The following is a 27,471-nucleotide window of genomic DNA, read 5'->3' as shown; positions in this document are numbered from 1 at the left end:
GGCGTGGTTACAGTAACCGCAGTTAGTGTTGAACCAGCCCTGTCAGGGAGACGCTGTGTGTTTCTAGGCGAAAGCAAAAGCACTTTATTTGGCCTTCCGAAAGTAGATGCATTTAGGAATCTTTAAGATTACTTACAACAGAACAGCAATGCATTTTATGGACGACCGTTTCGTGAACCTAGGAGAGGAGGTAATTCTGACTTTGCTATGACAATCTGACAATCTGTGTGTGAGAGAGAGAGAGCGTCACATCACAGTAACACCAAACTACTTTTTCTGTGATTTTAGCTGAGGTGTTTGTGTTGCACATCATAGAAGACAATGTTATGTTAGCATCCGTTAATTTTAATTGTTGGAGAAAACTGGTTCATTTTAAGCTTTTTGCACTATTTTCGTCTTCCGGGTTTAAAATCTATATAGTGTTGACGTCATAGTTTTTGATGTGGCAAAGGACTATAGTACTTCGATGACGCATCGGTGTCTCATAATTATTCTTATCCTATGAGAAGACGCTGCATGTCAACATATTCTGTTACACCAAATACACAAAATAATGATCTTTAAAAAAGCATCATATGACCCCTTTAATTAGTCACAACAGCATGTGTGACAGACGATTCAGACAGTGAGATTGCGTACATTAACTGAGAGAAACGTTCATGGATTGAAGGTGAGCGTTTGATTTTGCTTTGTAAGAGTTCAGCACAAACGTGATTCATTCACTTAGTGAGTGTAACCGGTTTTTACAGCTCCTTGATGCAAACAATCAAAAGGCTTATATAAACGCCGCAAAATAAGCCTTAAAAGTTATTAGAGGTGCAACAACGCGTTCATATATGTTTTTGATGCAAAGTGCAAATGCAAATGGCTGTGCATTTATTCATGTTTTTAACTCAATTGGGGTGAAATTAAACTGTCTGAAACAAACCAAAGCTGTGTTGCCCGTCTCCCCTCTTCCCCCTCCACTCTGCACCACGCCCACTTTTGTAGCATTTTTCAAAATTGTGGTGAGAACTAACCGGTGCTGAAACGGGGTTTCATGACCCTTTAAGTGGATGCAGGAAGCTGACATTTCTACCTCTAATGATTTCTGTAACTTATATCTATTGTGTTACTCCACAGGCACAGAAATCATGGATAGAAAGAGCTTTCAGCAAGAGAGAATGTGTGCACATTATTGTAAGCACCAAAGACCACCATAGGTGAGTACCACAAATTCTGCTGTAGTCTGTGCAAATGGTGCATTTTAATAACACAAATAGCAAATTTAAACTATTTAGATGCACCTAAATGTGTTTGTACTATTAATGAAAGACAAATTAGAGCATCTAAAGATACAGTCACACTTGTAAAAGATGTCTTGTTTCTTTTATAGACAATTTTTAAGATGCTAAGAATTTGTTAGTTTTACTATAATTAATCTGCCACTGAAATTGAAATCTCAAAGCCTCTATAATACTTTTGAAATCCTCAAATAATGTCTTTGTAGATCACTTGCTGACAATTTTGACTTCTGATTTGAAGGACATTCACTTAATTTCTCACTGGTTGTCTTCTGACACAGGTGCTGTTGTGGCCGTCTAATTGGTCAACATGTTGGCCTGCCCCCCAGCATCTCATCCAATCAGAATGAGAAGTCAGAGCGTGTGCCAAAGAATGACAGCTTGTCAGAGAAGTGGTCCATCAGCAAGCACACCCAGCTCAGTCCCACTGACGCCTTTGGAACCATTGAGTTCCAGGGAGGTGGACACTCCAACAAAGCAATGGTAGACCTATTCAGTCTCTTGTTAACAACGGTTTGATGTTCAAAGTGATGATAACTCTACAAAATATTACATAAGTAAGATAAAATATTCATGAACCTTTTAGAATTAAATTCCTTTTGTGAGGCAGTTATTACTGTCTGTAGATCCCGCCAGCTTTGAAGTATTATCCATTTTACTGCCGCAAAGTGATGTACAGTATTTAAGAGGATATTCAATAAGACAAAGTGTAGGATGGGACAATTTTATTAATTGGGAATTTATTGAATAACGATAAGTGGACATTGCATACCAGAAATTTGGCTGTAATACTTTAACACTACCCTAAGGACATCAGTGGTTTAAATGGAACAGCAAGTCTTACTACATTTTGATTTGATTCCAAAGCCTGTTCCAGAGAAAAACTTTTCTGTCCTTTTGAAACACCAAGTAAGTTTTGATTTCATGTTGACCTTAATCACATTTATAAATGACAGTTCAGTCTTGCTGGCTGTGTTCAAGTACAGCTTGAATCCTGAAATATTCCGCAATGATAATAATAAGAAATGTTTCTTGAGCAACAAATCAGCATATTAAATAATATCTGAACAATCATTTGACACTGAAGACTGGAGTAATGGCTGCAGAAAATTCAGTGCCTGCCATCACAGGAATAAATTACATTTTAAAATATATTAAAATAGGAAACAGTTGTTTTAAATTGTAATAATATTTCATAATATTACTGTTTTACTGTATTTTTGATTAAATAAATGCAGCCTTGTTAAGCATAAAATACTTTTTTCAAAAACATTAAAGCATCTTACAGACTCAGATTCCAACTTTTGAATGATATTGTAACATCTTAGATGTACTCTTAAAGATCGTCTCAAGATTATTTTACTTTTATGTTTTGTCAGTATGTACGAGTGTCTTACGACACTAAGCCAGACTTACTGCTGCATCTGATGACAAAGGAGTGGCAGCTGGAGCTTCCCAAACTGCTCATCTCTGTTCATGGAGGACTTCAGAACTTCGAGCTGCAGCCCAAACTCAAGCAAGTCTTCGGCAAGGGTCTCATCAAGGCGGCCATGACCACTGGGGCCTGGATCTTCACTGGAGGAGTCAATACTGGTCTGTACAAGAGTATGCATGTATCTTTCAGTTTAATTAAGATTCTGATTAAATTACTCTTATTAAGATTCTGAGCAATGCTAGGCAAAATTATAGGCCTGATACTATCTAAACTTCTACAGAAGATCATGTGTAACTGTGTGCTCTCAATTTCCTTGATGCATTGTGTGATAGCTCTCACACTGAGAATCGGTTATCTCTTCCATTCTACTCCCTTCTGCCACCCCAGGAGTCATAAGACATGTTGGTGATGCTCTAAAAGACCACGCTTCCAAATCGAGAGGGAAGATCTGTACTATCGGTATTGCACCCTGGGGGATTGTGGAGAACCAGGAAGACCTGGTGGGCAAAGATGTAAGTGACTCGACTATAGCTAAATTGAATAACTAGGCTCTTTTAGTATAGTTTGTTTTTCTAAATGACCAATAAGACCTTGTTTGGCTCAAGTCAGGGCAAATTTCACGAAATGTGCTTGTGACGAGAGGGGCGGGGCCGAGAGCCGTGGGAACGGAGCGAGGCCGGTGGAGTAAATGCTAATGCATGACACCTGCCCCACTCACCGGTCTCGAGTCTCAAGGAGGAGCTCCGGAAGGATAAAGGAGGAGTGACGACAGTGTTGGAGGAGAGAGGACCAGGCCTGGAGTTTATTTTGTGTTTTGTGTGCGGCAGTCGTCCGCGAGGGGCTGCCGCTTTACTTTCATTTTGTGTTTGTTTATCTTATTAAAATCTTTAAATGTTCGCCGGTTCCCGCCTCCTTCTTCCCGATCTACAAACTACGTTACATTGGTCCCCCCCCACATTAAAGCATAAAACACTCTTTGAGAAAACATGATTTTACACAAACTTTTTAGTGCATTTATTTATTTATTTGCATTTTAAATACAATTTTTTTTACTAGTGATCTCAGATTTTTGGACCCCAAATTGCTCACTATGTTTACTGGATGCTACTTGTGCATGTAGACGCTTTTTGTAACATGCCACTTTCACCTTTGTTTCATTCTTCTTTTCCTGAACATCCCTGAACAGCATCTTTTTGCTTCATGTGGTGTGTATTGCAGGTGGTCCGGCCGTACCAGACGATGTCTAACCCTCTTAGTAAGCTAACGGTGCTCAACAGCCTACACTCCCACTTCATTTTGGCTGATAATGGCACCACCGGAAAGTATGGAGCAGAAGTCAAACTGCGCAGACAGCTAGAGAAGCACATCTCTCTACAAAAGATCAACACACGTAAGTACATTTGCGGGAAATTAGAGATGCTAATGTTAATGTAATTACTCCAAACTGCAAATTCAATGGTGCTTTTAAATTCTTTTCAAGAGAGGTTATAATAGCCTTCTATCCTCAGTTACTATTTCTAGGCTCTGTTGTGCTGATCTTCAAAAGCCCACAGAGGAGTTTCTCTATATATTCCTGTCAGAAATGCCTAGATCAGTTTGTGGCTCAACGTCAAAATGCTACACGAGTTGCAAGATTCAGAGCGCAAAGGCCTCTTCAACTGCACTCCACCAGATAATATCCATACAGTCCATTTACTCGCATAAAGATATCAAATAAACTTCATTCAGCTGAAGGAACACATTCAGATTAGAGCCAGTGAAAATGCAGTAAATCATGAACACACAAAAAGGATGCCCCCGTTTTGTTTGTGCTCATGTGGATCATTTAGGGCCATTGAAAAGTGCCTTTTATACACTGCTTATGACCTGCTCATGCATACTTTCAATAGTTGTCATACTTTCATAAGATTTCTATCCTGCGCCCATATACAGTATATGCTCGATTATAACATAATTTGTAATTTGAGAAATGCTTCCATTATCAGTGGCAACTGTATAGAAACATCTCTTAAATCAAATTGCCGTTTCAGCTTGCTTTCCATGAGCAACAATAATACAACAGTAATTATGGCAGGCTAATAGTGTTAAGTTGTGAATATGGCGCAATCTTATTCACATAAAATAGAAAGCGTAAAATAAAAACTGAAAAGAATAAAAATTAGTTAATTACAGCATGACACTGTTTCAGCACATTTAGTGAAGTGAATTTGCCCCAGAAAAAAAGAAAAACTGCATACTGCATATACTACATTCTCTAACTTTGTGCATCTTCATAATTTAATTAATTTTAATTAATCAATTTTTTATTTATATATTAATTCATTAATTAATTTATTTATATATATAAAAAATATTTTTATAATTTAGCCAGTTTATTACATAAACACAGTAGTAACACTCTTCCACAGCATCAAATGAGCCATTTCATTTACCTGCCATGCACAGCACAAGGTCAACAGGAAGTGAGCCAGAGTTTGACCTCCCTCCCTTTGTCATGTGACCTGTGGACTTCCCTTTGTCATCCTATGCCTGGAGTAATAGAGGGGGCTGGGAAGTCAAAGGGACGCTCAGGCGTCATCATTCGCATCAGAAATGACACCAGCTTCACCCACGTTGATTCATCCATAGGAAGCTGCATGTAAACGGATAACTTAAAACAATCAGCATTTAAACCGGCAAGTGCCTTGACATTTAAACAGGCAAAATCTCCTCTTCAAGAAAACACATCCAACCCTCTAGCATGTGGAAATTTCAGACTTCAAACATGTTTGAGCCATGCAAGCCGAACAGATGAAACATGTTTAAACTCATTAAATCATCCCGTGGCACATTCACAACACATATTCAGACTGCGATAAGACCAGTTTACTCTGACATCACACTCATGACAGGAGCTTCATATATCTGAGCCGTATCTCAGCCTGCAGCCACCCCTCTCTCTCTCTCTGTTGCATCAGCTGTGTGATGGTGGTGTTTGCTCTGGCTTTGGGCAGAGCTCATTTCTTTATTTTATTACCTGTCCTTTCTAACATTAGAATAACATCAATAACACTCTGAGCCATCACCATGAGGCTCACAGAGCTACAGAGACCCTCAAACATGGAATCAAATCTCTTTGTTTTGGAAGAATTGCAGCAGGCTGCGGGCCGGCTTACATATTCACAGTCTGACAAGCACTGCAGCGGTACTGGATTAAAATGAATTACGGAGCTGTGCTTGCTGTTGTTGGGCTAATGAGGAGGGCTTTTTTGAGTGTTTCGCAGATGAGGGAAAGATTAGCGTGCACAGGATGCAATGAAGATTTCCTTGCAGGATAAAATGGGATGAGAATCAATTCAGCTGTACACAATTAGGTGCAGCTTGATTGGAATCAGCAGTTAATCCCTAGTCCACATGAGGAATAGAGTAAACCGTCCGATGTGAATTAGGATGGATGTTGAGAAATTGTAGACTACTAATCAAGGATGAATTTGGTAATAATAATTTGCGGCCACTGATGGCATTGTTTATTGGTATATGCTCAGTGTTATTTTAGCAACTGATTCACTTAAGGAATTATGTGAATACAGTAGAAATACACAAACTGTACATCACAATTCCCCAGTTTGTAGGTTCGGTCTTGCAGTATTTGAGTTAATATTTTAAATTTGACACATTTAAATGTATTTTTAAGTTTTAGATGTATTTTATATATTCTGCACAAATCAGGTGACAGTATGTTTATCCTGGGGGCTTTTTACCCAGGTTGGGGGTCATCTTACTCCTTATCTTTTTATAATTTAAAACTAAATTCTATAAGAACTAGATTTGCAAATGTTTCTGATTGTTTGCCTTAATAATATATTGATTAAAGCATAATCATCCTACACTCATCCTTGTTGAATGAATTTTTTCCCCTGCCATAATTTCATGAACATGTAAATTAATATTCTCAATTTTTTGCATTACATTTGTATGAATTTCATGCAAATACTTTTATTCAATGATCTAGCCAGTCATATTCACACCCTGATTAAAAGTCATGTCAAACTGTGGTGTTTCTAGCCTAGAAACCTGTTTAGCTTTCCCTTGCACTAACTGGGTCTCCAAGTGATGAGATGATGAGCTGGTCTTTTTACTTTGGTGGTTTATTTCTGGATTTTGTTCCATGCTGCTGGTCTCTGTGGGTCCCATCACGTTGGCATAATGGAGCAGTAGCTGCTGTATTGACCAGACAGACTGGGTGCTGTGTGGCTTTTTTTCACCCTCTTAAAGGTTTATTCGATAGGAATGTTTTTACCCTTTTAAAGAAATATTCCAGGAAGCTCTTGCTACAAATCTTGTCGATTTGCACAAGATATTTTCAACAAGTTCCTAGTACCAGTTTGTAAAAACAGGAAAATTGTATGTACAAGAGCCGTTGCACTTATAATGGTAGACTATGGACAAGTAAAGGCTACAGAAAATATATAACTAGTTTGAAAGTATAACAGTGACTCTTAAACATGACACTTTTAGCATGAGTGTGATTGATTCAATCAATAACCTTTTCTGTGCAGAGTTACATAGAATCTGGTTACATGGAGCAAACTCCGCTTACAGGAATATCAGTAATGCATAACCAGAGGTTCATCCTCATAAGAACATAGTCTTGTCACAAAATGACTATTTAAACAATAGCAGAGATAAAATAAACTTTTTTAACTGAATAATTGATGTTATGGCTTTTACAAAAATACAAGCTTTCACATTTCTGTTTTAAACCCTCTGATGTACTTTCTCCTTAGTATTCCATCATAAGTGCATTACTTAGTTTTTTTCTTTGTATGTTTTTACTAACTAAGGGACGAATAGAAAATATTGTCTGTCAATGCCACAAACTTGTATAAATCTGTAATATTCCTTTAAATATTTATCAGCAATTATAGGAACAGTCAGTACTCACCAAACCCATAGACAGTCAGTAAGATTGTTTTTCTTCTTCTTCTTCTTCTTCTTCTTCTTCTTCTTTTTTTTTTAAAGAAAGTGATGGTAAAGACAGTTATAATGTTGCCAGATATTCTATTTTAAATAAATTATGAGCTTTTGAACTTACATATTAATACAAAAAAAATCCTGTAAAATGTATAACAGTTTCCACAAAAATATTAAACAGCACAACTGTTTTCAACATTGATAATAATAATAATAATAATGTTTCTTGAGCACCAAATCAGCATATTAGAATAATTTCTGAAGGATCATGTGACACTGAAGACTAGAGTAATGGCTGCTGAAAATTCAGCGTTGCCATCACAGGAATAAATTAAAATAATGAAATGATTTTAAAATAAAATAAAATAGAAAACAGTTATTTAAAATTGTAATAACATTTCACAAAAATATTTTTGATCCAATAAATGCAGCCTTTTATTTATTTATTTTTTTTTTGTGTGTAACTACATTGAAATGTAAGTCATTATTCAACATAATTGACATGAGGGTGAGTAAATAATGATAGCATTTTTATTTTTGAATGCTTGACTTTTTTAACATTATACTCTGTGTGAAATTTTCTGTACTATGATGATGAACGGTCTAACAAGCTTGTAATGTGAGTATTTGCAGTTATTGGAGATAGAAAACTCTGGACCAAATCAAAGTTTAGCCCACACAGATAGAACCAAATGAATAGTAAATGTTTTCTTCCTCACTCTGAGTTCTTGATCATTGTTTGTTTGGCCGTTATATTCACAATCACACATTATACCAGTTTTAGACATGGATGTTGCATCTAGCTGTTGTGTTTAATCTCTTGAATAAATAAATAAACTGCATTTGTCACTGCCATGCAGGGGATAGGATTGTTCACACAAGGTGTAAATGAAATAGATTGAGAGTGACAGAATAAACTGTCCGTTTTTTTCCACGGGTCTAAAAAATTGAGATTCATCTTCCATCTACATGCTTGGCAGAGGGGCATACAAATCAACCCATCCCTGTGTCCGTAACACCCCTCCTCTCCTCATTCTCCTCTCCCAGAGCACAGGGGCTTGTGTTCTATTAATGCTGGGCCTGCCGTCCTCTCGTGGTGGTGCCGTAGGTCAATTGGTAAATGTGAAGAGGTTATGGAGTTAGCTGGAGGCACAGGACTCATCACTGTGTCTGAAACATAGCAGGGGAACCATCAAGTGGTTGGCAGGGGGATCGTCACAGAAAGCCACGTTTCTGAAACTCAACAACTCAGACTTTTAAAATCTTGTTTACAGCCTTTTGTGTTATTTTGTTTGTGTTTAACTACTATAACCCTCCAGTTATTTCCAGCATCATCATTATCATGCTTCTGAATGCATCTGAACTTAATGAGAGATAACAAACTTTATTATTTCTTCCTTTTTAATAGATGATCTGCTAAAGAAAATTAAGGGATGATGAGGATTTTGATGATGTTAATAGAAGCTTTAAGAAGTCATTTGACTTGCTGCTGGGCACACGTCTGACATTCTCTGATTAAATGGCAAATGACTGTATGATTCCAAAAATGACTCTCCTTTGAGTTGTTTACTTTCTCTGGCCACTGATGTAGTTGGCAGATGAAGATATCGGCCGTTAGAACAAACACTGTCACCCCTGCCCACCTAGATTCTTTTCAAAGACTCTTTGGAACCTGCTGAGGCTTGTTGGAAAGAAAAATTTAGGTTTGAGTGAGATTGTAATTAAATAGCACAAGCAAACACTCATCTGCTTTTCTAATCTTTTAATTTTCTCTTCGGACTGGTCTTTCGCTCTCTCTCTTTGAGACTTGTGACAGCATGTTTATTGGTCTTCACACCCAAATTGGAAACCTTTGGCCCATATTACTTTCCCCCAATGAACTTTTCTTAGCATCTGCTACAGTGCCTGTGGTTACAGGGTATCCCTGCTGAAAAGACCATCATATGTTCTGTTTTGGATATTGGTTTTCCGACCAGGCTTTTTATCTGGCTTAACAGGCAAGATTTTCTTGGACAACCAGTATCATCATAGATATCATATCAGATATTTGGCTTCAGGCACATCCCTATATAAAGACATCCAGCATGACTGTTGTTCCACTATTTAGACCACCACCAAACCAACATAAACCAGCTTGGACCAGCATTGAAATCCATGCTGATCTGAACTGGTATTTACAGCAGGAATATCACAGAATACATTACTAGCTGGTATTTGGTTGCTAGAAACCCAATTACATATGAACAAAACTGTACACTGCACTGTACAAATCATAAATTAATGGTTTAAAATGCCATGTAGTGAATGGTAGAACTTAGAAAATATCATGAAAGATATTATAATATATCATGAAACATTTTTGAATAGAAAAAGACCATGTCCTTGGCTTTTTACTTTTTGAGAACAAACGATGGCAGATGAATAATATATGTCTTGTCCTGTTGTAACATAAGAGCTAGGCTAGACAGAGTGACAGCCATGCTGAATGGGAGCGAACTGCCACGTGCGTGAGTGTGTGTGTGTGTGTATATGTGTGTGTGTGTGTGTGTGTGTGTTAGTGTGGGGAAACAACCGAGTGTTCCTGGAAGCCCACAAATATCATGGCAGAAAGGGCTCTCTGATCAATAAATTTTGCCTCAATAAAACAGAAAATGATAAAGAGAGAAAACAAGAGGCATGGAGAGATAACAGTGGGAAGAAGAGGTTTGGAATGAAGAAGTAAATCCCACTGTTTCTGATTTCTTTACCAGCTGAGCAGCAGTTTCTGTGTGCTGCTAAAAATAGAGACACTTTATGTAACCGTACCCATTTTAGGCACAATGATGACAGCACATGTGGATCTGGTGTACCTCTCTGTCTGCCTCTTTCTCTCATTTTCCCTCCTTTCCTCTTTCTTTATCTCACTTTGCATAATTTAGGCAATGGTACCTGCAACATGCTTTTTGAATTATAGTCACAACATAACTTGTACTCATCAAGTTGTAGGAAAGAGTCAGAGTGCAGGAGTAGGACTGATCTGTCGTTGTCCTGTTCAGCGACGCTCCCACAGGTCCTCTCTCACTGCATGCACACCTTTTAATTAAATTGCTGAAAACTGCAGCTGATTATTGAATGCAGAAATGATCTGATTGTTCAGTGTGTACTTGCACAGCAAAATAAATGTTGCATTTCAGTGTGCACTAAAAACACTGTAGCTTGATTCCAAAAATTAAACTTATAAGTAGTTCAATGAGTAGTTCAGAAAGACAAATCAGTCTGAAACGCTGCTCTTTATAATTTACAGCAGTGGTTCTCAACCTTTTTGTCTCCAAGGCCCAGCTCCTCTCCAGATCAATAATGCAAAGCCTCCTAACCTTTTCTATTTACAAAACTTTTGTATTCTAGTGTTATTACTTTACAATTCCATGTAATTATTTTTAAACAAAACAAATTTAAGATAGATTTAAACATTCAGTGTTCTTTTTTGCAAACACACTTTGCAAAAATGTCACTGCAGATATTCTTTACAACTTAAACGTACGTAAAGCTCAATTGTAAAGTAACTTTAACAAATAAGCACAAGTCATCCTACCATACCAAACAAGACCACAGGGAGATGCCAAAAGACTGCATATAAACTACTATACAGATCCATTCAGAATCACTAAACACACCAAAAAACAAATGAAAAATTTAAGCTGATCTGAAGGAGGCTCGAAGCCATCAGTGAACAGTTTCTCTGTCAGAACATGCGATCGCATCTGTGTTTGAATCGTCAATCATCATGATTACAATCATCATCTATCAAAACTTTACTAGCTGAGAGCTGTAGTTTGCGTATCATATGCTCATGCAGCAGTCGGATGTTTTGAGCCATTGTTCAGTCTGTATTTCACACAGCACAATGAGAAATGGCTCGAGCTGCTCTGAAACAAAGAATACATATATATAAACACGTATATTTATTTAACATATTAGTCATAAAATTAGTGAATTGAATATACTTTAATTTTAAGTTATTTTGAGCCCCCCTAGTGCCCCCCCCTTCTTATGAGTGATTCTTTTAATGAATAGTTCGTAAAGAAAAGATAACAGTTTGAAACAGTCTGAAACACAGCTCTTATCATTTAAAAGCATCATCAGTGAGAGAGTTTCTTTCATATGTAAGCAGAATTGACATTACAACCGAAATTAATCACAATTGTAATCTGAGAGCTTGTGAATCGGAATGGAATTGTTTGGTCATCAAATTCAGTACATAGGGATGTGCTTGAATTTTCCAGATAAAAATTAGAAAAGGGAAACACTTTCTCTGTGGAGTATCTTGTAAGAATCCACCCACCGGCCCAAAAAGCAGAGTCCAGCGGCCTGGTTGAAGGTTTAATGCGTGTAGGTCTTTTACTTGCGCTTCTGCAAAGTTATCTTAATTTATCAGGATTTAGTTTCAATTTTAATCTAGCTCCATATTTAATCTGACTCCAATTTCAAGTGATCATTAAATTTAGATTGTATTCCTCATTAAGAACTGATCACAAATATCGATTATGTATTAATTTAGATATTTGATTATTCCGAACATCCCTTACTTTTAATTATTCATTCATTAGGGACCCGGTTACTTACACCGGCCAGTCGCAGCCTCATGGACACAAACTCGTCAGTTCTGATCTTAGACAGAGGATGCAGGGTGAATATCTACCTTTAAGTCGGCCCCGCTCTGCTTGCTCATAACAAAAAGCACACTCAGGAAGATACATAGTATGGAGTGCAGAGACACACACCACACTACGGGCTTTCTGGCTACAGAAGCGCCAAGTAATGTTTAGCCACTTCACTTAAATACCCAGACCAGAACAAAGAAATCTTCAAATCAGTTGTAAAAGCATAAAAGACCTTTTGGTTTGTTTAGGATCTCGTAACCCAAAAGGTCACCCACCTAGTTTTGGGGATGAAAACAAATGGTTATCAAAGATCTTTATTGGGGCATCTCCCACATCAGAAGAACAGGTTTTGTTTTCTTTATTCTTGCCTGTTCTGTTGATGCGAGAGTGAAATCACCTTACCAGTCACACCTGAAGTATTTATATTGACCACACATAAAACAGCTTGAAACTATAGGTTTGTGAAATTTGCATGACTGACTGAGACCTTAGGGGAAGGAGAGGGTGTGAGGAGTCAGGAACTCAGCATGGGAAATATCTGAGGAATATCTTTTGTTCACTGCGACATGGATGTCCGGTGTCATGTTGACAGACACAACTGGGTTATTATAAGGATGTCTAAAGGGTCAGTCACAACAGCCAATCAGCAGAATAACCTGTTCCTCTGCATACCAAAATGACTCTGAATTGTCTTTTCATATGCTTTTCCTTTTGCTTTACCTTTAATTCACGCAAAAATGACTACTTTACCTACATATACATACTTTCTTTGTCCTGTGAAACACAAAAGTGAAAATCCCCACTAGCTATCATTACAAGAACAAAAGCAGTTGATATATTCATTTCAGTATCTTCTTTTGTGTTCCACAGAAAAAAGAAAGTCATGCAGGTTTGGAACGACATGATGGTAAATAAATGAGGACAGAGCTTTCATTTTTTGGGTGAACTAACCCTTTAGAGGTGAAGTGTGTAATTTCTGTTCCACAAAAGGAATTTTGAAAATAATGATTGTTTTTCCAAACATTCCCAGCACCCCTTCTGCGCTTTCCACTTTGCTTGTCTTCAAACGAATAAATTCCCTGTAAATAGCTTATTATAGGTAGCGCTGACCAAAATGCACACCGTTGGTTAAGTCAGACAGAAATATCAGACTGCTCAAACAAACAAAGCGCCACATAAGCACAGTGTTTACACTCTTTATGAATGGCTTACCTCTAGTTGTCTCTGCACATTAAACTGGCATAGGGGAAAAAACACACACTTCACCTTTAATCTTTTTGATTGGTTTTCCTTGTAACAACCAGTCCCGCGGCCACACATGTATACACTTTCTCACTCACGTTTCTCTCTCACGTTTCTGTTTTCTCCTCAGGGATCGGACAGGGTGTTCCAGTGGTGGCTCTAATAGTGGAGGGGGGTCCTAATGTGATCTCTATCGTGCTTGAGTACCTGAGAGACACTCCTCCTGTGCCTGTGGTGGTGTGTGACGGCAGCGGTCGTGCCTCTGACATCCTGGCCTTTGGGCATAAGTACTCAGAGGAGGGCGGGTATGTGAGCTTTATCTCTCTCCACTGTAACAGTACGATAAGATATGAATTTTCATTTACATATATATGAAGATTGAACCGTAGCACAGAATAGAGCACAACAGTAAACGGTTACTGCTGAAAAACTGCACTTTTTCAGCAGTTTTTTTTCTCCATTCATTTTCTCCATAAGAACTTCTAAGACATGAACCAAACCAAACAGCTCTGAGATTAATCACAAAGCATTACAAAAAGGAATGTGGAATTGGAGATAAAGACATGATGTGCCTGATGTTGTTTTTTTATGTATTTAAATATTTTTTAACTACTGAACTGATGAACTACTCATCCCATAAAACACTGCAAATTACGCAAAAATGGACATTTAAAAAAAATATTTGTATGTTTTTTTAATAATATAGAACTATTGATTTATAGCCAATTGTTCTGTCCTCACTAGACGTGTAACTTCTCTATCCAGCTAGACAGACAGTGAACAGGCGAGATGTTGGTTCATGGCTTTTAATCTTCCAGTAGCTTTCATGAATCTTTTCTCGTTTAACTTTAACATTGTAAAACTGTAAACAGACATAGAAAATACAGCAATTAGAATTGTATTCAAATTACATATTCAAAGTGCATAGCTGACTGAGCAGTATTTACTGCCTAAAAGCATTCAAAAGAAACCTTAAATCATTAAACGTTACATTGTCATGTACATCTGGTAATTATATTCTTAATTTTAGGTAATGGCTTGTAATCACGAAATACAAATTAACCTAATAATCATAACAAAAGACCGCTAGCATACGGCGCTACCTAAAGCTCGCACTTTGCACTTTACGTTTTGTTTTTAGCACATTTGCATCTCTAGATTAATGAATTTACTGTCAAACATCTTTAACCTACTAAACGTCATATTTATATGACAAATAATAGCGACATACAGCCTTATGCGGGTAACGACTTCACCGTACGAGCCGCTCTTCAGCCATGACACTTCACAATGAACTCAACTCAACACGAGTCATACGGAAGTTACCATACACGATCCTCGCCACAAGAGGGCGCTTAAAGGTCAACATATAACCAAAATCACCTTTCTTTACAATTAAACTGAACCATTACACCAATGGTTATTATATATTTTAAAATATATAATTTTTCAGATTTCTGCAATTAATGTTGCACAGTTTTTACATGTTAAAAATAATTAACACAATGTAGCAGATTATTTCACTTCCCCAATTCCTTTGTATGAATATTTTAATGATTAAAAATGTCAGTGTTATTTGGTTATTAATTGCGATTAAATGAACCTAACCTGATTAATCACAATTAATCTCAGAAACCTGTATGAGTAATTAATTCAAATTTATTAGTCGATTCACAGACCTAATTTTTACCATTTAATGCCAAGTCTTTAAATATACACAAAATGTTTAGTTGATTCAAAGCCCTAATGTTTATCATGTACTGCAGAACATTTAAATATGTACAAAATATATTTGTAAATATACAAAAAGACCAATTTATGACATCTGCAATACATCATGAGGTTACTGAGGTTGCCACTGTTCTCGTTTCAAGGATTTCCAAGGACGATTTCTCTTCAGGATTGTGGGTAGTGTAGATCTTTACAGAGTATTTAGATGTTAAACACAATTTAACAAAAAAAAAGAGGTTTGATGTGAGTTGTGGTGGGTCTTTTTTTGAAAGGGTCATATGTTATCATTAAAAAGCAGTTTGTCTATGGAGAAAATTAATGGGATTTTTTCTTTCCGGAACCCTACTGTTATGCTCTGTTGGAATATTTTCATTGCATAAATGATTTGCTGTGATATCCCAGTTTCATCTTTCTCTCTGACTACATGTTAGAATCATAAACGAATCTTTGAGAGACCAGTTATTAGTCACCATTCAGAAGACGTTTACGTACAGCCGGACGCAGGCCCAGCATCTCTTCATCATTCTGATGGAGTGCATGAAGAAGAAAGAACTGGTGAGTGTGTGCTGTGTGACTGTGAACGTCCTAATGATTGAATCCACTACTCTTCTGTTAAATTATTCACCAGATTGACAAGACCATAATCTGTGTGACTTTTCAATTAGAGTGTACATTCCAGTTAGCTCATCTAAAAGCTCTCAGTTCACATTTGTCCTTCCCCTGTCAGCCAGTACATCCAGAACGTCCTGAAATACCCCCAATAAAGAGTTTTAACAATCAACTTCAGTGTCGCCAGGAGAAACATTTCCTACTTTAATCTCAACATGCTTTCATATTTTTTTAACTCTATCTAGTAGAATCTGTCAAGTCTACGTAGTAGAGTCACGATTTGCATGCAAAATATTAATACTTGTCTTTGTATGTTAATGTAATTGAAATTAAATTTCAATGTTGTGTTTGTATATTCAGATATTGTTTTCAGTCATTAAATCATACATCCTCAAAGTGATTTTTGTGTTTGTTCTTGTATTACGAATGCTTTCGTTCTTCTTTTAGTCATTGTGGTGGTTTCACTCATTGTCTGTGCATGTGTACTTTTGTGTATGTGCACACCATATGTTTTTTTAATAAATTCATTGTATAACTGTGTTTTCAGTGTTGTTTATGCATGCGTTTCCACTGTGAGGTATGATCTGGAACTGTAGATGTGTTAATTCTCATTATGAAGATGACCTTCTCAGACGCAGATATGAATCTTTGTACCCACACACCGTATGACTATTTACTTAAGCTTGTGTATTTATATGCTGCATTGGCTTAAATGCAATTGTGTTCATATTCAAACTTTTTTGTTGAAGGTGAGAGCTTGGTTTGAGGACAGCACATTGGCTTTAGTTTATATGCCACCCACTTGAGTATGTTTTATCGATGACTCAAAAGTGAGATCACAAAGCCTTCGAGACACAACTAAACCTGAAAGGGAAGCAAATTTAAAAAGTTACTTAAAAAAGCTAATTTGTCTCAGCACAGTTTGAAGATTTAGCATTAAACCAGTGTATACAAGCGCAAAATGCTGGGGCGGTACCCTCTAAAAAGGTACTGTTATGTACACTTTTTGTAACATGAAATTTTAAAGTACTCAAGTACATTTAAAATAGTAATGTATTCCTTTGAGGTACTAATATGTACCATTTGAGGGTAAATAAGGTGTAAGATGTACCTTTTAGCTTTTGCACTTAGGGTACTGCCCCAGTGACAGCTTTGTACCTTTTTTTCTTCATCATAATCTGATACTGACTCGTACAAACATGTTCGCTTATGCCCAGTGGGGTGTCTGATGTGTTGGCAGATGAGTGCAGCATGTGTGTTTGGGACCTATAGACCTTTAGTCCACAGCACTCATCTTGTATTCATCATACATGCGCACAGTTGAGCTCAACGCTTGATCTCCTCTTTTGCTCTCTTACCGCTTTACTTTCCACTAAGGACAAGCCAATGGGAGAATTTCCATGCTTGATGATTGGAACAAATGCTTACAATTTACAATTGTGATTAGAAAACGTGAGTGAATGCATGTTAGAGGTGCCTTTGGCAGTCTTTGAAGACAGTCTTTGCCAAACATTTTTCAGAGTAATTATCGTATCTTAGCAGTTTAATATGAAGACAGTAGCATAAAAAATGTAGTGTATGAGTATATAAAACAGCATCAGAGTACCCAAGTTTTGTTGCTATATTCATATAGTGTACTATTATACTATTTCTGGAATGTATAGTATGTTTACTGTGCACAGTACATATGTTTTCTGTATGGAGAAAGTGCTTAATAGATTTGGCAAAATGTGCATTATACAGCAGCTTACAGTTTGGAATAATGTGTCCCATAATGCAATTCGGCTGACTTGATTTTACATTTCGAGTTTGATGGATAAACTGGATCTCAGTGTTAAGCTCACTTTTTTAACTTGTTAATGTGTCTTACAGACAAATGACTGACAAAATTTGATGAGAAATGCAAAATTACTTTTTTTTCCAAAATGATAATTGGTATGCCCCTTGCTGAATTAAACATGTAACATAATGTCACAAGGACATGTGGCAATAATGTAGCTTATTGTTGCATAGTGTGTTTATATATGGAATACTAGATACTTGCTGAGTACTGCAGATATTATATATATATATTAAGTATGCAGAATACAGTATTTACTCTGCAGTACTCAGCAAGTACCTAGTATTGCATTTCACTGCAGCAATGCTATTTGAATAAACACATTTGATTGGATAATGTAATCCAAAGTGCATCTAAAATAAAACCTGAATAGCTCTACAGAACAATGTTTGCTTGCTTTGGTCCGGTTATGGACAGAAGTCTGCTAACAGACAAATACAGAGGACTTTAGAACTCACTGCTGAGATTTGTGAAGAAATTCTCTTATGTATTTAGCAGTGCAGTGATTTATTGAACTCAATCGATGAATTGTGTAAGAATGCCTAACAGGGCGTTTTTTGGCCCCCGAGCTGCTAGTTGATAAGCCGTCATGCTGGTCATGACACGAGCTTAAGGGCTATTGCTGATGCCACCATGCATACATTCATGCGTATATATTGTATTCAGATGCAAATGTGCAAAATATGCCTTGAAGAACATATACACTGATAAAAATTTCATTCATGTGCAGTATAATGTTTGCATTCTCAAGTTGAGGAGATGCTCCATAACTTTATGAATGTTTCATACCATACATTTTAGGAGATATTATGATACTATATTTTTGCATCTAAAACATTAGACCTTTAAAAATAAATAAATATTTGCTCACCCTCTTGTCATACCAAACCATGTACCATACTTTTTCATCAGTATTTAAATATAATCAACAAAACCCGAAACCTGGTCATTTGGCTCCTGATTACCAAAACAAACAAAAATGTGAGGTAAGAAAAAGAAAAAAGTGCTGAGATGTGAGAATAAGCTAATAATGCTTCCACTCAGACAAGCTTGTTCTGTGGTGAATCAAGATTGGGATAATGAGTTCTGTAGGGAGGTGCCTTTATTCAGCTCTGTTCCTTTGAAGCACCGGAGCAGATGTTTAACCTGAACTTGACAGGACCGGCTTCCAGGACCTCCAGCCTCTCAGTACATGACCTGACAACACCTCTCCAGATTTAGAGGGGGCAGCAGCAAACTACAACTAATTACAACTATATTAGATAAGATTAGGTTCCTTTTAGGGATTCAGTATTTCTGTTCTGTGTGAGTTTAATTGGCACTTGACACATAAAAGAAGCATTATGTCAGTGTTATGCTCTTCTCTGCAGTAGGCATTCCATCTTAATCACTTTCCTACTGTGGAGGTCTTTGTTCCTGCAACCAAGGGAGGGATGGTTCAGTTAATCAGACTGACAGCCTTTCTGTCTATTGATTGCTCTCATTCTGTTTTCCTTGAGCATCTTCCTTGCGTTTCATGTTTCCGATAATTCAGAGAAGAGTTAGCACTGCTAATTTTTCCTCAGACCAAAGCAATTGCCTCTTCTAGGAAACATCATTTTAGCTCTTGCTGAGGTGTATAAAAATGTTTTTCAATGTCAAAATATGTTCTCCCATCCCAGCCTAATATGTAAGGGTCTTTTATTACTCAGAAATGGTTTAATTTGTCAAAAGGATTAGATACTCACTCACTAAATAAATAAGTACGTGGAAATGAGACATTGATTTGAGTAATTTCTTTTTCTCGATAAAATGTTAATGGGAATACTTTTTGTGCACAAAGAAAACTAAAATAACGACTTTATTCACCAATTCTTCTCTTCCCTGCCAGTCTCTGCCGCCATTCACGAGAGTACCATGACGCAAAAGTATTCTCGTTGCTTCATAAAATTACGGTTGACACATGGACTTTTTTAATGATGTCCTTACTGCGTTTCTGGGCCTTGAACGTGGTCGTTCCCTCGCTGTCTATGCGGGGTCAGAAAGCTCTTGGATTTCATAAAAATCTTAATTTGTGTTCCGAAGATGAACGAAGGTCTTACAGTTTGGAACAACATAAGGGTGAGCAGGGGAGAGCGGGGTGATTTGAGCCTGTGGGGAAGTTGAGCCACCCCTTGTTTGCAACCTTAAACAACATTGGTGATGTGACCACAAATATATGAAGAGTTATCCATTTTACTCACCCTGTGATAGAGAGAGGCCCATTGAATAATTGGTAACTACGTTTAAGTTCAAAAAACAATCTTTTGCTGTTCAAAGTGATTTTTTTATGTTCAAGGACTCGTGCATCTTGTGACATTTGTGACCCTGAACCACAAAACCAGTCATAAAGGTCAAATTTTCGAAATTGAGATTTATAAATCATGAAAGCTGAATAAATAAGCATTCCATTGATGTATGGTTTGTTAGGATAGGACAATATTTGGCCGAGATACAGCTATTTGAAAATCTGGAATCTGAGGGTGCAAAAAAATCTAAATATTGAGAAAATCGCCTTTAAAATTGTCCAAATGAAGTTCTTATCAATGCATATTACTAATCAAAAATTAAGTTTTAATATATTTACAGTAGGAAATTTACAAAATATCTTAATGGAACACGATCTTTAATTAATATCCTACTGATTTTGGGCATAAAAGAAAAATCAATAATTCTGACCCATACAATGTATTTTTGGCTATTGCTACAAATATACCCCAGCGATTTAAGACTGGTTTGTGGGGGGTGCGTGACCGTGTACACACACACACACACACACACACACATATGCAATATGCACGAAAATGCGTATTTTTCTATTAAAGACAGCTTATAGATTTAATATGGGAATTGGCGTTAGTGCGAGCGCCGCTTGCTGTGACGCGGGAGTCATGAGCCGGCTGAGGATTGCGCAGCCTTCCTCGAACAGTTATGTTCACGATTTCTGATTTTCTTAACGTATTCTGCGTGAGGGGGGCTGTGATTGGATGATGACAGGTATCGGTGATCATTCTCAAGTGATCAGCACCGCTGCTGTTGTATCAGTCAGTGGTTAGATCAGCGTAGCAGTCAAAAAACGAGACAAGGGGAAGTCACGTACGGGACAAATCAATTAGGCCCAAAATACGGGACGTCCCGGCTAATACAGGATGGTTGGCAACCCTACACCCCGTTCTCCCTAATTCATGACAGAATTTTCATTTTTGGGTGAACTATCCCTTTAAGTGTGATGCCGCAGTAGGGAATATCAAACCGCTGAGTGGAGCGATTGACCAATCAGAACCAAGTATTCCAGAGGACCGCGCAATAATCAACTGCAAGTAAGCCTTTCATTGGTTGCTTTTTCTGTTTGGTTTTAGCATCCCATGGCAATAACCAATAATGTGAGTCGGGGGCGGGACTTATGACCCATGAAGGGAGCGTTAGAGGAAACTTGCTCGTCAACAGTCATTATTTTTCACAGTTTGAAAGGAAATGGAGTGATGTTTCATGGGCTGACATGTTGCTCAGGTGATGTTGATGGATGGAAAGATGGAGTCACATTCAGCCACATGTCGAATGGGTCAGTGACTATATGGATGTACAAGTGGATGGACAGCTGACAGACAGAGGAGACACAAACCCCTGGTAGATGTGAGGAACAGAGTAGAGCACTGCAGTAGAATCTAAGATGATGTGAAAGCGCTGGGCTGGTGGAGTGGAGGGAGGGTGAGGAAGGAAATTTCACCCCTGATAAATGAAGATGAATGGTTGCTAATGTGCCTGGGTCACTGATGCATGAAGCAATCCACTGTACAGCGAGAACAGCATTTGCCAGCTCTCCAGTGAGCGTTAGATACAGACTTACTGTACACACCATCTCGACTTTAGCATTCAAATTCACTGCTTCGATCAAGTTTACACAGATGAATCATATTTCAATTTGATTTTAATTAAAAACTATTCCTTGCAGATGTTTCGACTGATATAACAGAGGTTGCTGAAATTGCTGAAGGTTTAGTTAAGTCTTGAACGGTGCCCTGAATATTTCCAGGAAGGTTTGGCACATGGGAAAAGACTCCCTTTTTTGTGCTTCTATTTGTGCCCCTAATAAAAGCTCTCTAATCTCTGTAAATTTAAGTAGGCTATAGTGTATAACAGAATCTCTCCTTAGCTTTTTTCCATAAGCTCCTGCTGGCCATAATTTCACACCTCTCAATGTAGAGATAACCCTTAACAGCAGGAAGACAAGCCTGTGAGATGGACGGCTATTTTCACTACTCACATGCAAATTGCTTCAGTTTTGCTCAAAACTGAAGCAATTTGACATAACAGACACTTATGCAGCAGGTCAGTATGCTCTCTTTGACGAACCTGTAGAGGCTGGTAAGGAATAAGGATGGGGAGTTGCAGACCTGAATCTCTTAAAGGAATATTCTGGAACATAATATAGTTCTATAGACAGAATGTTGTTGTTGATACCACAAAAACTTTCAACTCAAGGAAAAACGTGTACATAGATAAAATCACTGAATAATTTATATAAGACCCACACAGTTCTGTTTTAAAACCTCCATTTGACAAGAAAATATTAAGCTGCACAGTAAGTGCCATTAATGCATTTGCCTTAGTGTTTGCAAACTGAGGGACATGTTGATATTATTTTCTTTGGTAATGTGATTATGTGACATTGCTGTCAATAAATATAATATCAATAAGTATAGTTGTATTAAAAATAATATTCTTTTCATATTCTTTAAAGTGTATGTGTAATGCGACAAAGCAACCTGAATCATTTTCATTCTTCTTCAGTTGAAAGTTTTCGTTAACACCCACCTTAAAATATCTCTGAACCAGTCCAACCTTAGCAAATGTTGCATACACACACACACACACACACACACACACACATTCCAAATCTTTTTTAAAAAGTCTCATTCCCATACTGAACACTGTTTTAAGAAAGGAATATACTATTTGCAGTTGATGCTAGTTGCCAAAATCAGAGCCAGTCTGCAGATTTTGGGCATATTTGGCAGAAAATATTTTAAGCACAGACTTAGATTTTTTTTAGCATCAGACTATCAAAGGTAAGTTGCTATCAACGTAATCATTTTTAGCACATTTCATGGCAGTGGAGAAAAAAGAAACACAGTTCCTTCAGGAAAGGACACATGTAGTAGACCAGAATTGACAGTTCCTCGCTTTAGTGAATGATGCCCAGTTTTTCTGTTGTCGTTTACAAAGTCTGCAAGTGTATGGTGCCTAGTGTTTGAAAATATGTTCAGATTTTAAAAGAAGTGTATTCTAGCTTGAACTTAACGTTGTTTCATTTGCGCATTGACTTAGATCACTGTGAATATTTTTGAAAAGGACAGATCTGAGAATTTCATCACTAATTGAGGTTTACTTCAGACAAAGCTTTTCAGTTGATTGTGAGAAGCGTTAGCATCCATTTTTAATCACATATTGTGTCATTTAACAAATGATAAAAATGCTCTGCAATTTCACAGTTCATTCCAGCCCATGTAAGAGCAATATCCAATCAATATTTATTGTGTTATGGGCACATTTTACTGAAATTTACACTGTGGTTGGCAGAGCTTTCCGACAACGTGACATGATCGACTGCGAATGTATGCAAATCAGCAGTGATGCGACATGGTGACTACCAATGGGATTAAAGATGCCATCCGCTGCCTCTTACAGTTGTCATTGTGAACACCCCATTAGGATGTTGAGGTGCCATTGTGTTTTCAACAAAGAAGAGGCGTTCAGAACCAATGACAATTTGTTGGTGATGCGAACACCCATTAACCTAAGGCTGCCTGTTATCTCCATTGTTGATGTGCTGCGAGTAATGAACTGCTCGGGACCATCTGAAGTAAACAATCATCTCTTTTTGTTACTAGCATTAATAGAGAGGTTGTTGTTCCAGTACCAGGTTGCAAGCTTTCTCACCTCTTCCCTAGGCTGACTCGCCATTAATGATGCTAATGAGCCCCTCAACAGGGGCGTTGTATGCAGACTTAATGATTGCTCTGATATTTGGAGATACACTCGTGGTATTACGAATGACTGTGGATCTTTACTGCCTCAAGGCTGTTGCTTCTGAGGTCTAGGAGGACAGAGTTATTTGCTTAGTCTAACTGCAGCAAGTTTGTTAGGGTCTGGGGAAAGACTGTGATCAATTCCGAGATGAAGTAAACATCAGCAGTTTGACTTATGAGATTCTGTTTTCTAGGTAACAAAGTGCAATAAGGATGACAAATGCAATGCCATCATCCATGGAACAGTTGTGCCTGCAGGTGTGTGCTTGGAGGTCCATTGTGGAAAGGGAGTCTTAATGTTTGCGGTGCCCATGCAGTCTCTTAAAACACTAGAATCACACAGTAACTGGATTAAATGCAGTGGGGCAAAAGTCATTTTGGCACTCGGATGATGGAGGTTGATTTGAAGCATGTGGACATGACAGCCTGGCCAAGGTGCATTTCAAGATCTCTGTGATGTCTGCAAAATAAAATAAGATTACATTTTCTTTCAAATATTGCTTAATATTAGTAGAGGCATAACCTGTGTTAAAAAGATTCAGCAGCGAATGGGTGCTTTAGTTGTTAAAACGTCCTCTGAGGCATATGGACATTATTTAAATATCCTTTATTGACCTGTTCCATTCAGCTACTAGCTCATAAATCACAGACATGTCCCATAGGTCAGCTGTGTACTCAATATGGATATTAAAATTTTTTGAAAAGAGCTAACAGTGTCTGATTCTCTCTCCTGCTGAGTTTGAGTATTGTGTGTTGAATGTAAAAGCAAAGTTCATCCAAAACAGTAAAGTCTGTCATGATTTATTGAACCTCATGTCATTTCAAACCTGTATGACTTTTTCCTTCTTTTTGTCTTGATTTTTGTTTTTAAATCCACAAAATAGAGGTCAGTGGGGTCCAGTGTTGCTTTGGAACAGTTATAAAACTGTTGAAACATTTATCAGGATATTTAATTTTGTGTTCCACAGGAGAAAGAATGTCATACAGGTTTGGATAGACATGATGGTGGGTACACATCGTTATTTACTCACTATCAAGTTGTTCCAGTCCTGTGTGAATTTTTTTCACACAGGCTGGTCCCCACTGATTTCTATAGTATTTGTTTCTATACTATGGTAGTCAATGGGGACCATCAAATGTTTGGTTACCAACGTTCTTCAAAATATCTTCTATGTTCAGCAGAAATTCATAGAGGTTTGGAACGACTTGAGGGGGAGTAAATGATGACAGAATTTATTAATTTTTTTATTGATTTTATTTTGTTTATTTTATTTGTATTTATGTATTTATTAATTTGATGAACTAAGGTTGACTGTTTGGAGTTTATACACATGCAAAATGAACATTTATTTCATTTATTATAAAAAGTATTAATATTATTATAAATAATAAAAGAAAATCAATACATTGATATCATAATATTTGTTCTCTCATAGGATAAACAATAGGGGTCAAATCGGCATACTGTATAGGGACATACGTATTTTAAAGGTCAATATCTCTCATGCCTCAAACACACACACACACACACACAGAGAGAGAGAGAGTTGGGTCACCTCACCTCAATAGTCACAGGGTCATCAATAACTGTCACTTCAGTAATTGGCCATCACAATACTCTTTGTAGAGGAGATAAAGTGCTTGTTCGATATGATTACATTCCATTTATTCTCCAAATTCAACAGCAAAAAGATGTCATAATGCACACAGAACCTCACCACACAAGACCTAAGCATAGCACCATTACTTTATGCATCATTTCTGAACTATAAGACATTTTGAAGGATTATATGTTCCATTATTTAAGCTCGTTGAAGTGCTCCAATTCTTTATTCCACCTCTCAAGCTCGCACACACCCTAAATGTGCCATCATTTCATGGTGGCTTGAGGGGATGAAAATGAAAACATCATTGACATTAGGCTGAACCAATCCTCCCACTTCCACACATAAGTTCATTAGTCCATACCAGACACAGATGGAAAATGGCTACTGAAAGAAAGGTGGATTGTTCAAATGACAGGCGAACATTAATGGAATTCAGAATACACACATTGCATGGTGCTGCAAGGTGCCCTTCATATGCAACGTTGCAGTGATTACAGAACTGCAATTACAGTTATGTCGGTGCTTGCAGCGCATTTCCGTAAATCCCTCTAGCTCTATTCTTGTCATTTCTCTTTGCTATTGCCAAGACGCAAAGCAGTTATCACTATGATTGGATTTGCCTTTATCATGCTATCATACTCAAACAGTTGTGATGTTCATGTGATGCCAGCAATAATGCAATATCTCCCTTCCTCAGATAACAGTATTTCGGATGGGATCAGAGGGACACCAGGACATTGATCTGGCCATTCTAACAGCTCTTCTGAAAGGTATTTGTACATTTGTGGATACTCATATGTATCTAAGAGGTCTGCAGTGGTACAGCAGGGGATTCACTCATATATCATTTAATTTTAATCAGATTTTGGATTTTCATTTTCGATTTAGAGAGTGTATGATGTGCTAATGACTGAAAACATGCAATTTTATATCACGCTTTTATCAGTAGCTCTGTCTTAGCCATGCAAAAGGGGTTACACATTTGTTTCATTGAACACACTTGTGAATGTCTGAACAAATACAGAAAGTGTCAGGATTTATTATGATGTAGTGTGAAATTAAAGCGAGAACATAAAGCTAACCTCTGCTGGAGTTAAAGCAACAAAAAAACAGCAATTAAAGCTCATCTTCAGAGACTTAATTATACATAATTATGTGACTTTGCTGATACAGCGCCTTACCGTTGCTGAGGACTTGTTTCATCTGGCATCAATACAGTAACTCAATACATCATGAACTACAATAGCACAAGGTGCCCCACATGGCCATTTCCAAGTATTACAGACCCCCATGTCCCATAAATGGAGTCGGTCAGGATATTTTCGAGCACTTAACTGAGATTATGCAAATATGGTTTAATACATGGCGACACCTAAACAAGCCACGGAGGTGTCTATTTAATAGACTGTGTATGGAAAGATTACCCTCATAAAAGTAAATGTAGAAGCACCAGGCCAGAATAAGTAAAGACAAATGTCCTGCTGCTCAGGGGGAAGGTTTATTAGCAGGAGCGGAGCAAAGTGCCAGAGACACTGGAGAGTGCTTTCCTCTGTGATTTATCTCTAGAATCAGCTTTTTAAACAGGCATAATGCTATGCATTGTAATGATGTGAGAGCCAGGGATTCCTTAGAATTCTCCACTGTGCGAGGCACTTGTAAATCAATGGGAGTTGAGGGTGTTTAAGCATGCCAATGATTTTAAAGACATCAGACTGGAAAATTAGTAATGTTTAATAGGCATTTAGCTACACACTGCATCCATCATTGTATATGTTCTCGTTAACATATTCCCCAGGGCTTTTTAAGATGATTTTGTTAAAGCAAGTGAACTAACCTTAATTATGTGCCCTTTTGCTTGGCTGTCCAGGGGCCAATGCATCAGCTCCAGATCAACTGAGCCTGGCTTTGGCCTGGAACAGAGTTGACATCGCTCGAAGCCAGATCTTCATTTATGGACAGCAGTGGCCTGTAGGCAATATCCACTCACTCCACCTCTGTAATTCATTTAGATATAGATACAGAGATGCTTTATTGATTGCAGAGGGGACGAGAAGCACTTCTGTGCAACTCTGACTCTAATTAAA

At 37.5% G+C, this 27,471-nt stretch overlaps 1 protein-coding gene across 1 annotated transcript in view; it reads left to right on the top strand.

Annotated features, from left to right (window-relative positions):
* LOC107752506 (transient receptor potential cation channel subfamily M member 3-like) overlaps positions 1 to 27,471 on the top strand; it is a 50,261-nt gene that overhangs the window by 1,319 nt on the left and 21,471 nt on the right. Inside the window, exons 2-10 of the mRNA XM_016568498.1 lie at positions 1,123 to 1,202; positions 1,565 to 1,766; positions 2,663 to 2,876; positions 3,106 to 3,230; positions 3,937 to 4,108; positions 13,684 to 13,858; positions 15,716 to 15,839; positions 26,085 to 26,157; positions 27,255 to 27,355. Coding sequence (XP_016423984.1) covers positions 1,123 to 1,202; positions 1,565 to 1,766; positions 2,663 to 2,876; positions 3,106 to 3,230; positions 3,937 to 4,108; positions 13,684 to 13,858; positions 15,716 to 15,839; positions 26,085 to 26,157; positions 27,255 to 27,355 — 1,266 coding nt within the window. The remainder of the gene's footprint in view (positions 1 to 1,122; positions 1,203 to 1,564; positions 1,767 to 2,662; positions 2,877 to 3,105; positions 3,231 to 3,936; positions 4,109 to 13,683; positions 13,859 to 15,715; positions 15,840 to 26,084; positions 26,158 to 27,254; positions 27,356 to 27,471) is intronic.

Source organism: Sinocyclocheilus rhinocerous, unplaced genomic scaffold (genome assembly GCF_001515625.1).
Source record: "Sinocyclocheilus rhinocerous isolate Xijiao unplaced genomic scaffold, SAMN03320098_v1.1 scaffold1853, whole genome shotgun sequence".
Classification (NCBI taxonomy): domain Eukaryota; kingdom Metazoa; phylum Chordata; class Actinopteri; order Cypriniformes; family Cyprinidae; genus Sinocyclocheilus; species Sinocyclocheilus rhinocerous.
Note: the sequence above shows the minus strand (reverse complement) of the source record. Positions and strands in the feature narration are given on the sequence as shown.